This window comes from Pyxicephalus adspersus, chromosome 5 (assembly GCF_032062135.1).
Source record: "Pyxicephalus adspersus chromosome 5, UCB_Pads_2.0, whole genome shotgun sequence".
NCBI classification, from domain to species: domain Eukaryota; kingdom Metazoa; phylum Chordata; class Amphibia; order Anura; family Pyxicephalidae; genus Pyxicephalus; species Pyxicephalus adspersus.
In genome coordinates this window covers 116,830,556-116,847,478 of record NC_092862.1, presented here as the reverse complement: position 1 = coordinate 116,847,478, position 16,923 = coordinate 116,830,556, and the positions used below count along the sequence as shown (strand labels likewise).

General features: G+C 38.6%; 1 protein-coding gene across 1 annotated transcript in view; it reads right to left on the bottom strand.

Annotated features, from left to right (window-relative positions):
- The window catches only part of ITGB8 (integrin subunit beta 8), an 87,178-nt gene extending 70,513 nt beyond the window's left edge, over positions 1-16,665 (bottom strand). The window contains exon 1 of the mRNA XM_072412548.1: positions 15,809-16,665. Coding sequence (XP_072268649.1) covers positions 15,809-16,103 — 295 coding nt within the window. The 5' untranslated portion in view covers positions 16,104-16,665. The remainder of the gene's footprint in view (positions 1-15,808) is intronic.
- Positions 16,666-16,923: the final 258 nt, after the last annotated feature.

Sequence of the window (16,923 nt, the reverse complement as noted above, 5' to 3'; positions counted from 1 at the left end):
ATTGTATGCAGTGACTCATTTTCTTTCTGTTTGAATTAAAATTGTATTCATACATTTTTTTAATGGCTTCATAGTGCTTTCTTTTACTGTTGTACACATTTAAATGGCTAAACGTATTTTTTTTACCAACCTTTACAAGTATCAAAGGCAAATGAACAAAAAACTGGTATAGCACTGTGTCATATATATTTACCATTTTTTAATATCCTAGTTTTACCCAAAGACATATATGCTTTCACATCTTTCTACTTCTTAAGCCATAGAATGAGTCTTATATCCCAATACCAGTAATGCCATACATATTATTTATAACTTACAAACTTGGTACAATAATATTATTATAAAACAGTATTTATATAGCGCCAACATAATAAGCAGCGCTGTACATTAAATAAATAGGGGCTGCAAATGACAGACAGATAGAGACAGTGACAAAGGAGGAGAAGAGAACTCTGTCCTGAAGAGCTTACAATTTAGGAGGTGTAACCAGGGAAGTAACACACAATAGGGGGGGAAATTTGTCATATATCTTTATTACAGTCTAAGGACAATTTTGGGGGAAGCCAATCAACCTAACTGCAACCAGAGTACCAGGAGGAAACTCACACAAACACGGGGAGAACCTGCAAACTCCATGCAGATAGTATACTGGCCGATATTCGAACCTAGCGCTGCAAAGGCCAGAGTGCTAACCTCTGAGTCACTGTGCTGCCTAGTACAAGGTTCTGTGCAGTGGAGGACACATTTAGCAAAGCACATTTGTGTGGAAATAATTTTTTGCATTGAAATGTTATATTATGCCCTGCAAGTGAGCAGTTTCCAGTTCTGTATGACAGTGAAAGGGGGTCCTGACTGTTGGCTAGATTTTTATTAGTATCAATGGTGTCCCACCAGCACAAAATTGTCCTACCAACATACATATAATTTGCATGACATCATCATAGGGGAATGCAATTTATCCTGACACCCTTATTAGGGAAGATTCTGGTTAAGTGTGACCATTGGTCAGCATTGGCCAATCACTGACTGGATGGAATTTAAAGCACATACACTCCTAATCTGCAGTCTTTACCAGAACTTGAACTATGGAATGGGCCTGATTTATTAAAGCTCGCCAAGGCTGAAGAGGATACACTTTTATCAGTGAAGCTTGGTGATCCAGCAAACCTGGAATAGATCTGGTCCAGGATTGAAAACATTTTCTAACAAATAGCAAATTACTTTTAGGAAATCCATTCCAGGTTTGTTGAATCACCTGGGTTTACTGCTGAAAGTGTATCTTCTCTTCAGTTTTGGAGAGCTTAAATCAATCAGGGCTAATGTGTCTGTAATCATCTGCTAGGACGTCACATCAAAATGGACAGGGCTCCCTGGGATTGCAACTGATTTCTGCAGCAAAGTTTTATTTTTTATTTTTTTAATATATCTGAATATTTTGTTATTGTATTGTTACACTTACCTGCCCTTTTATACATACATATTATACTGTTTAATTTTACTTGCAAGTCCCTGTGTTATTGCAGTTTGTACACTTCAAATTAAACCCGTCACTATTCATAAAACTGTCACACATCATATCCTTGACATAACACTGACCCACATCTAGCTAAAATGACTCCATAAATCCCAAAAGGTCCTAGTGCCTAGTAATAGAAAAACAATGGGGTTTAAAAGAAGTTTTACTAAACTAAAAGAATTTGAAAAATATTGTGATGCATATGTCTTTTTAAACTAAACTCCAGCCAAATAGCTAATACACAGCTGAAATACATAATTTGCAATGTTAATTTAGTGTTAACCTGTGCTGTGATCTAGACATTAATATAGGACAGCATACCCAAGTACTGATCTGCACTGCAGCAGAACCCGGCACTGCAGCAGATCCCTCAGTTATAACAAGGCAATGGAGTCAATCCTTCCGTTGCCTTAGCATGAAGATAGGTCCCTCTTTGCTGATGCTGTTTTAGTTGTTTAACCCTCTTTTAAGTAGAGTGCTGTTTTTTAATTTCAAACAATGGGAAAAACAGTAAAGACTAGATTTACTTCACATTACCTCTCATATCCATCTCCCAGGGCCTAGAATGACCCTGAAATGGACTAAGGGCCAACTCGAATATTTTCATTTCATTCGATAAACTATACCTGACTGTCCCAGGAATTTATATTCAGTCCTTTAAAACAGTGTTTCCCAACTAACGTTCCTCCAGAGGTTGCTAGGGGTTCCTTGAGCAACAAGCAATTTGTGACTCTCAAGTCAGTTTAACCAATACTTGTGACCTGTTTGGCTATCTGTAAAGGTGACATTCCCACTGGCCAGCAATGTAAGAGGCACTCCCCCCATTGACCACCACACTAATGTACTGTGATCTGTGGATAAAGTAATTATAAAAGAGTTTCCCTGAAGTCCGGAAAGCAATTTCAAGGGTTCTCCCATGTTAAAAAAAAATCGAGAAACACTGCTCTAAAAGAATATTTGTGCACTTGTATGTATTCATTGCATTTCACAAGACATCATTTGCTGCAGCGTTTGAACTGTAGGGAGGAAATTCCCATCTGATTCCATGATTGAAATGTTTATTTACCTGATGGGAGGGGCTCCTGGGACTTTCCATGCAGAATAAGGATTAGCTAATGACTTTCTCAAACAGACTCACTGTGAGTTTAGGTAATTTCAGAATCAGGTGGTTTGGTTTTGGATTATTAAAATTCAAGTTTGGCTTATTAATGTGGTCACTCTAAGAAACCACGAGGACGGAAAGTAAAATAAATAAAGCACACCTCACTTATCCAAATATACTGTGATTTTTCTGGCAGTCAGCACAGTTTTTTATTCTTTTCAGTATATTTTTAGTATATGCATCAGTGAAAGTTAAGAATATGAAGAAAGGCAATTGTTTTTTTTGTTCTTACAAAAATTGTATTACTTGCTCTGGCATTTCCTCGAACTTTCAATGGTTCCACAAAATTTCGGCGAACCAATTTCAGGAGAACAGGAGGATTCCCAGAGCTGCACTCAGCCCTGGGAATCCTTATGTTTGCGATCCCCGGGGCACTAGAGGTTAATTAACCTCTAGTGCCCCGGGGATCACACACTCCTTTCAATGAATGCAGCCACAGCTGCAATCATTGAGAAGATGCCTGGCAAAGGAGAACCTCCTGACATTGTAGTATAAGTATCTCGTACAAATGATACATTTGTTAGAGATAAAAATGTATCATTTGTAAGAGATACTTATATTACAATGTCAGGAGGTTCTCCTGTGCTGGGCACCTTCTCAATGATTGCAGCTGTGGCTGCATTCATTGAAAGGAGTGTGTGATCCCCGGGGCACTAGAGGTTAATTAACCTCTAGTGCCTGGGGATCGAAGAGGATTTCCAGGGCTGCATGATGCAGTCCTGGAAAACCTCCTGTTCGGCGATTCGCTGCGAGATTGAACTTAATATTCTTGCTCGCTCATCCTTATTTACAATATTCTTATATCATTATAAAGCAGAATGCCTCTAAAGGTAGGACAAGAATCATACCTTCGGGGTTTGGAATGAAACCAATTTGCTACATCAAAGATATAACATCAGTGAACAGGCTGACCAAAAGGTAGTCTCACATTCATAGCTAACTTCATTGTGGTCTCTTTGTGGACCAACAGCCTAAACTGGTTAATGCACATGTGCCATTGCATGTCATTTGAGGGTGTTAACTAGTAATCGTTGAGAAAAAAAAGTATATTATTCTTCCTAGCATTAAAAACCCAAGTCATATTGCTTTTTCTACACTGTCTGTATTAGTTGACCTCACAAATCTTTTTTGATCATGCACGATATCTGCGAACGATCGTATAGCACCGATCTTGTACATACAGATAACGATACGATCGTTCAAAGATATTGTACACATTTTATAATTTTTATAGTAAAAATATTTATTAGAAAAAAATTTGTGTGTGTTCACTTATTTATACTTGACTGGCAGGTAAGTTTTAAATTTGAAATAAACAGGGAGTACTGCACTGGAACAAACAGGATGAAGTACTGCGCTGGAACCAAAAGCTATATATAGATAGATAGAGGTAAATATATATATATATATATATACATACACACACACACACACACACACACACACATACACACACACACACATACACATACTCCCTGTGCTACCCTCAACAAAGCCTGATATCACTGCACCTGTTTGTTAGCTCTAAATGCCAAACTCCTTCCTTAATACTAATTAAGCACCCTCTTTAATCTCATATGCTGTGTCAGTGATCATTACTTTGAGCCCACGGGCTGGTTTCCTGCTGTCACATTAGAGATCCGGTGTCTTCAACACTTTGTGTTTCACTACAACGTCCTTTTTTTAAGCTATGTTGTCAAAAAACAATGTCACCACTGTCCCTTCGATGTCATAAAGGAGCTCAGTGTCTAAGAAAATATAAAATATCACTTGAGTTCTCACATTGGGGTTGAGTTACTAAAGGAATTTAGGCCGTTCACTAACCAAGGTTTTTTTTAACCGCATATTATTGGATTATTACAGTCAGTAAAGCTTTTTTTCATTTACTAAGCTAAGTAAAATATCCCTCCCAAAATGATTACTAAATTTGCAAACAAGTGAACAGGCTATATTTATTTGGTAAATCCTTTTGTTACTCCACCCCTTCTATCTATTATGATCTACATATCTTTCTTTTTTTCCCCCAGTCTTTAATAAGCTCTTCCAAATCCTTATTTGTCACCCTCCCAAAATTGTCTTATTGGGCGGTAATGCATAAATCAAAGGCAAAAAACTATTCTGACCTAATTCAAATAAATCATGAAAAGCACACATTCAAAATCAAATGATCACAAGTTCATGCCTCAACACGCTATAAAGAAAATTGTGACACTAAATATATATTTATATATACAGAACACACTTCATAATTAGAACACACTTTTACTATATTTACTAATCATGTCACCCATGAAAAATTAAAGCACAAGAATGCCTACCAAAACCCAACTGAGCTCTTCATTATTGTTAAAGAATACCCGATGCAATGACCTAAATGATTGAGGAAAAGACTGGTAAAAGCAGTAAAATCCACTGGCAGGTAAATAGCAAATATTTTTATAGTGATTCCAATTCCAGAGCAAAAAGAGATAGATCAGAGGAATAAGGGAATAAAGGACGGGTGAACTTGTTCCAAAACAGACAAAGTCCCTCCCAACAGTTGAAAAATAAAAAATAGAGAATATGGGATGCATTAGAAAAACATGTGCCTAAAGCAGTTTTGGTTTAGTGACCTGCAAGTCAAAAAATTGGGGTCCTTCAGGCCCATTTTAAAGTATCTAAAATTGGCCTACAAGAGAAGGGAAACTGCATGCATATGGGTTAAACCGTGGTCTAATTATATTAAATCCCCCTATACCCAGACATTAGGCTCAATGTCAGGGTTGATGAGCTGAAAGGTATTTTACATATACACATCTAAAAAGTTCTCTCTCCTAAATTCTAAAATATATATGAGATACAGTAAAATTGGTCAGCACACTATGGTCACAGTATAAAAGCAGAACCTGCTGGAAATGTGTTATTTCCTTGGTGTGCAGACCTTGAAGTATGTTACAATAGCCTTGTATGGTTATCTGGCACAGTTAACAACATAAAGCTGTCAAAAAGAATACTTGTTTTCCACCTCATTGCACCTTAAGTAATATCACGTGTGCAACTTGTTATAGCACCGTGTTCTTGAGATCTGTGAAGAAGGAAGCCTGGAAAAATGTAACCTTTCTACTGATCAACACATGAATTCCAAGGGAAAAAATGTATTTGGCCTTTATCAAAATATATTTCCATTGAATGGTAACCTTGTTCTGTCATTGGCAAACTTCTTTTTTAGTACAGTACGCTAAAACTACTAGCATGAAGCAATTGTCTGTGCATAATTGTAGCCCTGAGCTCTCCATAGACATCAGATGTGAGCTGGATATTTAAAAGCTGTCCAACCTTTAAATGTTCCAGTACCCAATTGTCACATAATGCATAGTACAAATGTTCATATCTGTCAAATTGCCATTCATAGAATAATAACCTGGTGGGGGGTAAATGTTGTTATATTCAGGGTAAATCAATCAACACACACTATATCAATCATAACAACACACACTATCCATTGCCGGCCTTACCACAAGTGACCCAATCTTGGATTACATCTTCATCTTGGAATGCAATAGGCCTGATTTATTTAAGCATACTATCGTGGGAGAACTTTAGCGATCCAGAAAAAGTTCTGGATCACCCAGGCTCTCCCATAATAGTCTATCTTCTGCAGTCTTGGAGAACTTTAAAAAAACAGTTATGCCCAATTTGTGAAAAGATCTACCTTTTTTTAAAATTGTGCTCACATTAACAGATATTAAACAACATTCCAAGTTAAGTATCACAGTAAGCTATAAAATGTGCTCTTAAGGCTGACTTCAGCATGATCTGTACACATGTCAGATAATTGCCCTAGACAAGCATGACTGTTCGTCTTGGGCAAAAATATAACATGGTGCGCACATGTTATATTTTTGCCCAAGACGAACGGTCCCCCAACATCCTTCATCAATCCATCAGAGTGGATTAATGATTATTCAATCTGGAATGACTGCTATTCACTCCTATGGAGGAGAGCGCAGCAGGGTGTTGCTGGTCCTCCCCTCTTTATAGAATAGAAAGGTGCTTTTCTCTTCATTCATTCATCTCTCACTGGTAACAGTCACAAAAGATTGTTTCCAGCATTAATCCTCTGATGTCCATTGGAAAGCTTCTGTATGAAGCTGTTATCAGATTTGGGAATTACTTCAATAATTTTTGACAACAGGGCTGCCAGACATAGGATAATCATACCCCAAACTAACAAAAACAAGTCAAGTTACAAGTTTCTGTAAGTGGAGACTAAACTTCTTTTTCACCAGAAGTAAAGAGTACTCCCTATTTGGAACAGCCTTGCACTAAATTCACTATGTAGACCATTTACCAATTTATACAAGGTGATCGCATCTTCCCTTTAAAGCCCCTCCTCGGTAGCCATTTGTCATCTGTCCAGAAATATATTTTCTGGGTCACCTACTTTTTTTTCTACCAAGACTGTGCTAAATTACACTTCTGGGGCAGGTATGCTGGGATATTGTGTGAATTCCCTGCTCCATTACATCAGCTTTCAGGGTGATATGACTGGAGCCTTTGTTTCATAAGACAAGGGATTGGCAGCTGTGCTTTGTAGCATTACAACACTCTCATTATACTCTAAAGAGCAGAATCGAACATTTACATATCTAGCACAATAAACTTGCTCCAATCATTCCGTTAAACAGGACGGGGAGAAAGAAGTACCAAAATGTGTAATAGGGAAGCTCAGAAATGCCTTTTGTAATAAGATGATAAGCAAGGGTAGTATGATGACTAAATGAAAAAATATTTTAATTTGTATTATATAAAAAGCTCATTGGACAGCCATACTGACAGTGCAAGAAAACATACCCTAATATAATGGTGATTAGCAGATACTGACATAATGGTTCTAATATGGAATGTAAGGTAAAGAGTGGCAAGAAAATCCAGGTTTAAATGGTTTGTACTTTAGCAGTGATGGAGACAGCTTATCAGTATGTGTAGTGGTAAGCAACAGTAATTACCATGTTTACAGTAAGGGGCGCCAATAACTCAGATGGATCCCCCCTTCCTTTTTCTATACGAAACTATAAAACAATATGATTGGCACAAAGTACAGTTTGGCAAAACTGTATCCTATCATGTAGCATGTCCAACACTTGTGTAAGGGTTTGTATAAACAATAACGACACTGATGGTGAGTTTGTGCTTATTATAATTTTTTAATTACCATATTTTAAAATGAACAGCAAGTGGGGTTTTTAATTATGAGAGTTGTATAAAGACCTAGTGTGCGTATTTATATAAAACAAAATAATTCTAAAATAATTAGAGCCCTACTGTACAGCTACAACCTTTACTCTCCTGCAGTAAACCCAGGCAATATTACAAGTGGTCAAAGCTATGCAACTGCCTGTCATAAAAAAAAAAAAAAAAAAAAAAAAAGGAAGTCTGTGGGTTCAACAAAGACAATGCAAATTGTGCATCTTCCCTGGTCTGTTACAATCTTTATTATTTTAAGATGAAAGGAGAAGATCCATTCTGCCTTTATTAGTCTCTGCTAATGACATCAGTAAAGCTCATATTTGAAAGTTAGGCACCAGCATTCATTTTTTAGATGTACTACTCTCCTGTTTTTAAGTATTTGTTCAACTCTGGTACCTATCAGGGAAGAGTACTTACAAATATATTCCATTACCTAATTAGATTTTTACTCTTTAATAATACATTACTTCTAAGGAGGAAACATTACTTTTATCTACCCTTGTATATTTCAGAAATGATAAACTGTGCTTTTTCTTCTGCCAAAAGACTTACATTAGTTGGAAATTGCTACGGAAAAAGTTCTGTTCTTATTAAATCAACATGACACGACAAGGCACGTGGTAAAAAACATAGTTATTATAAGGTACTTATGTTTCCAATAATATTGGCCTTTGTATTCCTGCTGAACACTGCCTTTGTATTGATTCTTGCGAAAATTGGGATCTCACATGCCCATTCATGTGGTTTCATTCTACGGTGAGGCTCCTCTCATGGAGTTGAGATTTGTACAAAAGAGCAGTAAAAATACAGTCATAAAAATAGTCACCGCCTATGTTACAACATTTTTTAAGCCATAAGTGAGGATTTATTTTTAAATCCCTAAAGAAATAAAACAGAAGTTAAAGTATTAGTCCATCCAAAACAGACACTTAGGATGATGCTTGTAGGCTAAATCAAGCAAAAGATACATTTAGCTCTCAGGAACAACATGTAGACTTTCTACTTTTGACCTACCACCACCAATTATTATGTCAGCAGCTCAGGCTTTAGAAGAAATTTTTCTGGGGTGGTGTTGTCCTTCTTTCTTTTTTTTCTTTGAACTGAAGAGAAAAATAATAAACGAGGGCAAATTCACAAGCTGAGGACAGGAAAGGAAGACAATATGTTGCTCCTATTTTTGACTGCCTGAGATGGTTCCCAATTTTACTGGGGGTCTATGGTTCCACCACAGGTAGAGGTCAGATGGACAGTTTTGTGGCCAAGAGGTCAACATCTACATCTACTGAATGCAATCAATGGGCTACCGGGTGGTTGCTACAGTCATTTAAGTAGCAGCAGAGGTGGCATCAGGAGCAGATTTTATCAAATCCCTAAATGGCAGTAGGGACCAGGGCCAGATTTCTCACAAGGCCACCTAGTCCATGGCCTAGGATGTCATGGACAATAGTGGCGACATTTGTACTGCTATGGCTGTTCTGACCACAACCATCATAATTACCACTTAATGGAGAAAAAAGTACAAATCCATCCCGTTAGGACCTTTATTTATGAATGTTTGGCTCCTTCCCTCACATGTCAATTGAGAAGTGGGTATTACTAATACTGTAGGGATTATGTTGGTCCCTAGTTTACATTTTAGACAGATTAAAACCATCATTTAATATCAATAAGTTTTAAGTACTATGTGTCATAACCAACTGACTATTCAAAGAAAGAAAGCCTTGATTTTGCTTTTTAATGCTTTGTTTCAGCTAATGCTGCTGATCTCCTGCAGCCTTTCCCCCAGCCACTTCCTGCTTTAAAAAGTATTAAAAATGAGTGCTGAAATGAACATGGTTTTATAAGATTTTAGCAACAAGGGTTACATATTCTCTAACTAAGCCCCTGTCACAGGCTAGGGAATTAAAGATTACACTTTATTGGTTTATTGGTTGATGTGGCTAGTCCCCCTAGTACTTAGTGGTTTTGGACAGACTTATCCTTTAGATCACTACATATTTTGTTTAATGCTAATCCCAAATTAACAAATCCAGATGACTTTCATTTACTAAAGGATCTGTATTGGATTTGTGTCTACTTGCAACCCCTCCGCCTACAATCCTGTACAGTTGATGGCGCCTGTTTTGCAATCATCTGAGTCACATTCATTATTGTGACAACTTGCCAGTTAAAACACATATCAGGTCCATGTTTGATACAGCAGAAGTGCTGCTTTTGAACAGCAGAACAGAACATTCATGAACCAAATTGCAATATTATGGCATAGCATTTTGCTATGCTTTTTGGAAACTTTTAAATCTTCCTAAGGACCCATTTACACCTTTGCATGGAGAGATGTTACTATTTGCATGTTTTCATTCGTTCATTTCATGTCATGATGTGCTTAATTAAGGCAGCCTAGTCATTGCAACATCCCTTAAAATGAATGTAAGTGAAGGAGACCCTAATGTATCAATTTAGTTTTCACTGCACTTGACATCAATATTTTCCATGGATAAAATGTTTACCTTCATTTCCCTAAAAGAATTTCATAAAAAGCCTTCTTAGTGCACAGTTAAGTAATGCTTCGAGATTACACAATCACCACTGCCTACTAGTTCAATCAAAGATGTTGTTGCAAATAAAGACCGGTTTTGTGAGTTTGTGTATAACCAAATTAGCAAATGTAAACTTAGCCATTGTTAGTGTGCAATCAGATATAGGTAAATAGAATGATGTCAAATACTGCACTAGACAAGACACAAGGAAAAAAAGATACAGGTGTGGCACACATCATAAAGGAGCATGCAAACATCTGTGTGCGCAGCACGGGATTACCGAGGAATATAAATCTCAGACTATTATTTCCTTACCAGAGATTTTCTAACCATAAATTTACATTGCAAGAGCTAGGCTCAAGCACAAAGGACAGCTACTTGGCACCTATGTAAACAAGCAATCAGACATCTGGTCTATCAGTCATCTGTTTCAGTAAATGTCTAGGGGTCAGCTGCTTCTTGAAAAGTGTTCACTTCACTAGTGGCAAAAGGGATCTGCAGAAAAGAAGACTATAGACAGATCCAGCCAAAGTCTAAGGTTACCATTGGTGACACAACATTTAAAGTTAAAGTATTTTGTTGATTATCCCAGTGCCGTCACATGGGGAAGGAGAGCCTTTGTGAAAGCTCTAGCTTGTATGAGATTGAAAAGTGAATTATCCTCTTGCAAAGGATATTTCAAATGAGTTGAAGCTCTGCTGACTTCAGCCATCCAATCAGGTGGAAGCAAACATCCAGTTATTTTAGATTTCATTGCACATGATTGAGTATTATTTGCAAAGTAAACTATCACCAGATTCACTAAGCTAAGTACAATATCCTTTGCAAGGTGATAATTCACTCTGGTAAGTAAACAGCCTAAATTCCTTTAGTAAATCAGCTCCAATGGGGTTACTTTTCTGATAAACAAAATGGCAGGGTAATTAAAGAAAGGTGAAAGTGAACCAGTTGCTCTGCTCTGTATGGTCAAACCACAGGATTGTGTTAGAGCAGCGGTCGTTGAAAAAAGAAAAGCAATATGCATGTATAATAGGTTTAGGATAAGGCTGGGACTTTTTCTGCATTGGTTGGCATTGGTACATTGAAAGTATTTAGAACATGGCTGAATGTACAAATTTAGGTTTGAATGTTACACTAAAAGGTGTGGGGGACACCAAACAAGGAGTCCTTAAGATGGAATGCCTTTTACATAATATGAGCACCTACTGTTCTTTGCAGGTTAGGCACATCAATTAATGCTACCTTAATGTTAAGACACAAAATCTATGCTGTCTGCCAGTATAATATTTTATGCTGCATACATGGAAAATTATCACATTGAGGCTTTATTACCGCGTTGTAAAGCAAACTGAGATACCTTAGCAATCACTTTCACTTTTGATAACTATGCTTTCTCTGCGGAGCAATCAGCAGTGGAAAACACTGACTGTATGCCAAACCAAAGTAATTTTGACTTTACAATGCACACTACAGCTTAGGCTACGTATACACGTCAGATGATTCTCATCCAATTCTCCTCTCAGGGCAAGTATCAGACGAGAATCTGATGTATGTTCTCCTCCAACGTTGTTTATGGATCCGTCCTGGCGAATCCACAAACGACCGTGAGGAGGAGAGAGTGTAGCGGAGTGCCGCTCTGTCGTTCTCCCCTCTCTCCTCTTTATAGAGCAGAATGGTGCTGTATGTACAGTACTCATTCATACATCTTTTAGTCTTTTGCTGTTGGAAAGGATTGTGAAAGATTCTTTTCCAACAACAAAAATCTAATGTGTGTACATAACCTTAGTTTGCATTTATGGTTTGTAAAAGCACATGAAAAAAAAAAGTGTTTGTATGTGGTTTTGAACTTTTTGAACTTCATCAACTTAAACAGTTGATAAAGTTTGTTGGGTGACTAAACCAGGTTTGAGGCAGGAAAAAGTAAACGCTAGGATTGCTGTCAGTGTTATCTGAGCTTAAAGGTGCATAATGACCATAAAGGTTATATTACTGTGTATTTGTTCTTAGTTTACGTGCAGATAAGATAAGAGCTATAATAATATTTATAGAAATTGGCCCTTTGGAGATCTTTGCACAATATATAATTAGCTGTAAAAAACCTTAAGTAGAACATTCCCATGACAGATCAGTCACTAAATGGTTAATCAAGCCAGTAACAAATAAACTCCCAGCAAGCATCCTCCCTTCTCATTCATGGACAATGTGGCAGCGGTAACTATTTTTAAGCTGGATTCTCTGGCTTTAATGACCCCCTTCTCCCTGAGGTTCAAATATGGGGGCTTTGACTGATGAGGTGCACCCCTCTACTCCTCACATGTTTGTCAATGGTAAATGGGAGACCTTACACTTTAGCAGCAGTCCCCAGTGAAATACATACAAATGGGAGACAAATACACTGCACATGGGAGCCACTGTTGAGAAACCTCCCCCCTGTCAAAGTGCAACCGGGCATCAGACAGACACAACACTGCTGACACTGTTCAAAGAAGGTGACAGCTGAGGGCCGCACGTTGCCCCCTCCCAAAAAAAAAAAAAAAAGGCAATTTGCAACACTTGTTGGGGGCTCACAAAACGAGTGATAAAGGGCAGTAGCAACCCATGTACCTCAAGTCTGACATGATTGTAATACATCTTAGCTAGAATATGAGTAGCAATCCTGCTGTTCTAGACCCTAGTGTCACCACCAGTGGTATGTGTACACAGGAGGGTACTTTCCACCCAGGAGGTGCTTCAACTGGTTAAATTACAATAACAAAATCTTTACCGCAAGGCATATTGAAGCTGAACTCCAGAACTACCCCCTGAACTGACATCGCTTACTCTGATTTCACTGCACACAGTCAGCTTCTCACAGTGACCCTGATTTATTAAAGCTCCCAAGGCTGGAGAGAATACACTTTTATCAATGAAGCTGGGTGATCCAGCAAACCTGGAATGGATCTGGTCCAGAACCAAAAACATTTGCAAACAAATAGCAAATTACTTTTAGTAAATCCATTCCAGGTTTGCTGGATCACTCAGCTTCATTGATGGAAGTGTATCCAGCCTTGGAGAACTTTAATAAATCAGGCCCAGTGTGCTAATGAATTTGAAACATCACTGAACCCTTTCCTACCCAATGAATTGACCATGGCTGACCCTTTCATTTCACTGGGTTTCAATCATGGAGTGTCAGCATCACATGTAAGTGTAACCTGATTTCAGGAACCTTTGAAATACACCATCAGCCCTCACCACCAGCAAATGTCTTCCTACATTGCAGAGACTTAGCATTGATGTTGCTGGACTTAAATTCAGGTATATGATGAAAAATGAATGTTTTATTTAGTAATTTCATTCAGCTTTAACGCTCTGGCATATGTACACTGCAGTGCCTTGCTATTCGTTTAAGATGGCATTCCAACACACATACACAGTAGATAAAATGTCACAAAAGTGTAATGCTGTGCACTGCATTGCTAAAATGGTGCAGGTCTGTTTTATGCGCTGGTGTGTGTTGGCAGCCCAAAAAAAAATGAATGGGTTACATTATGCCCCTCAATGCACATTTGTGTAAATGATACAATTTATACTGGCTGCTGTGGCTTTAAAGACATCAGTGGGTTTGCAACTTGTTACTGTGTAAAACTCTGTGTACTCTGATACATCCTTTTACAGAACATTCACATTTTTCAAATAACCTTCTATGAAAGGCCTGCGATTCCCAACAAAAATCTTCTGGCAAATCTGGGATACGTTTTGTGAATGTCGGAATCAAGTGAACTTGAACTTTACCCTAGCACATTGGAACTGTGCATTTGATTTAATGTCTTAGTGAGAATGACCTAGTTTTGCACTGCCTTCTCATGGGACTCACAAGCTGACAATAAAAAAGACACAAAAAGATCTCTAGAATGGTTATCCTGTATAATACAACAACTAGATGGAGATTCTTTCACTAGGCTCAAAATAAAAGACACATTTTTACATCCATTTAGTTCCATGCAGTACTGAAAGTTCACCTCTGCTTTGCCCATGCAAGCAGAATAGGTGGCTGCAAAGAAGATTCCTAGGACATTCCGGTTAAAGTGGAGGTTAACCTGTAGAACTAAAATTTGCCAGCAGGTAGAGACTTTTGGTACAAGTGAGTTTACAACTCTTTTACTTACCTGCTAGCAATAATTTTTAATCTGTACAATGGCAGCTGTACGTATGCAGAACAGTCTACAATATTGTGCCAGGTGCCAAAAAATTGTAACTTCATCACGCACACGTGGTAGTTACATCAGCAGTGCTTAACCAGTGGTAAAGCAAAAAATTGTGGATTCAGGCACCTTACATGGCTGCCGGAGACCAGCCCCAGTGGGATTTGTGTGCAGAATATGCAGGTATGTTGTGAATTCTTGTACAATATAGGAAATGATGGCTTCCTCCACCTTTAGTACTTTGTTCCCTTTTCAGTCTCTTTCAGCCGGGCACAAGGGATGATGCAAAGAATGCCGCCAATAAAAATTTACCTTTTCTAATGCAATTCCAACGATCTGGTTGATGTTGGTGGCAGCAAATACCCTACAGTGAATAAGTCTAAATAGAATTGTAAAGTCTCTTGTCATAAAAAATGTTTAATAATTCACAGAATTTTTAGTCAAAAGCTGTAACTACATACAATCAGTGACTAAGGTTATTAGACAGAGAAATGATAGTAGTCTCACTGGAAACCTAGTCAAATATATTGCAGAATGGTGAGAATATCTGCTGATCTATGCATCTGAGATTTATTCCTTTGCCATCTACTCACCATCCACAAGGATTCGAGTTCTACATTTTTTACTTGACATCAATGATATGTGGAACATGGGAAAAATCATATTTTGTGGAATGTAAAAAAAAACACTGAACAGTTCTAAAAACTCCCTGCAGGTTGATAGAGTTCAGATAGATCAAAGATCAGAAGAATGTGTTGCTATCCAATGAAAAAATGAAATGATTGTATTGAAAAATTATATAGCACAATGGGTAAAAGCAAGTGTCAGATCCGATGAACCCTTTGCACTTACCTCCTGCACTTGCATACTCCCCCTAGGTCGTGAACCATAGTTTGAGCACATCTGCAATATTAATGTTAAACCAACTAAAAATGTTAAATATTTTTAAGCAGCTCGCACAACTTTAGCATTGGTTATCTGGCAATAGTCATATAATTTGCGTTGCAACCTTATTTGTCTCATCTCTAATCATATATTATAAAAATTCCTTTGTGATATATGATAATATAATATAAATATACTTTTATAGGGTATCATATTGCTTGATGTGAGTAACCCATCGAGCTGCAGAAGTGCTTCTTGGCACCTGTTACTCCAGCTTAGTGTTAGATGAACTCACCTGACTGGCACAGTCCCAGGAGAAGAGAGAGCAGCCAGAAAGCCAGCAGGCTGCTGGGAGCCCGACTGACAAGACAGCGAGTGCTAATCGCAGCATGAGGAGCTGCCACTGGCCTCAGCATAGTGCACAGGAGGCAAGCTTTGATAGGGGAAGGCGGAATGATGTGTAATGTGACGGTATTGGGGACCCCAGGCTTCGCCTCCAAAGTGACAGATTGCTGGGGATAAGCTGACGGGCATATCGTCTCGTCCAGTTGATCAGGAGGTTCCCCAGTCTTCTCCTCTAGGGCCAGCATTTGTCTCTCAGCAGCCGGTGCATCGGAGCTACAGCGTTGCTATTGCCTGGTCACTGAGACGGAGCCTGTTTCCATTTTCCACGCACAAAGAGCCTATTATTCAGCAGCTTTGCATTGATGATGCACGGTTCAATCAGATCAGCAGCCGATCTGCTTGTGTCAGCAGGAAAAACTCTTTGAGTTTGCACAGGTGGGCTTATAAAGCAGACGATTTCTCATTCTTGCACGCATGTCAAGAGACCGGTAATGTGCAAGCCCAAATCATCAACGTGTCGCCACATCTTGCAGCCCAGGTGACTTTGTTCAGCAGCCTTTTCTGGTGAACTTCTCCAGCACCATACAGCTTCTTCTGCTGCTGTAAACTTTAGTGAGCTGTTCTTTGTCACTCAGCTCACAGCCTGTCTGCAGGATGTTAGAGGAGTGATGTGTAGGTTGAGCTGGATCCAGACTATAAGAGAAGTGATCCGGCACAATTTGGAGATTTTAGGGTTTTCTTGTCCTGCTAGGAAAAAGGATCAGGGTTCCGAGTTGCTAGGAGACCTGGATCCCACACTATGCGAGCCTGCACTGTTCCCTCTTGTGTTAGCAGCGTGGGCGGGACATTAGTGCAGCATGATGTCACTGAAATCACTTCTCCCACTTTTCTTTGTTTTCTCCTGGCTCGCTCTCACAGGCTCCCTTGTTCCAGGACCCCCTTCTCTACCACAAACTAGGGTGGGGGAGCAGTAGCACAATTCCAACTGACATAAGGATGCTGATGATTTTTAGAACTTTCCAAGGTTTTCATCATCTCCCCACGGGTGGGGGGACATGGCAAGAG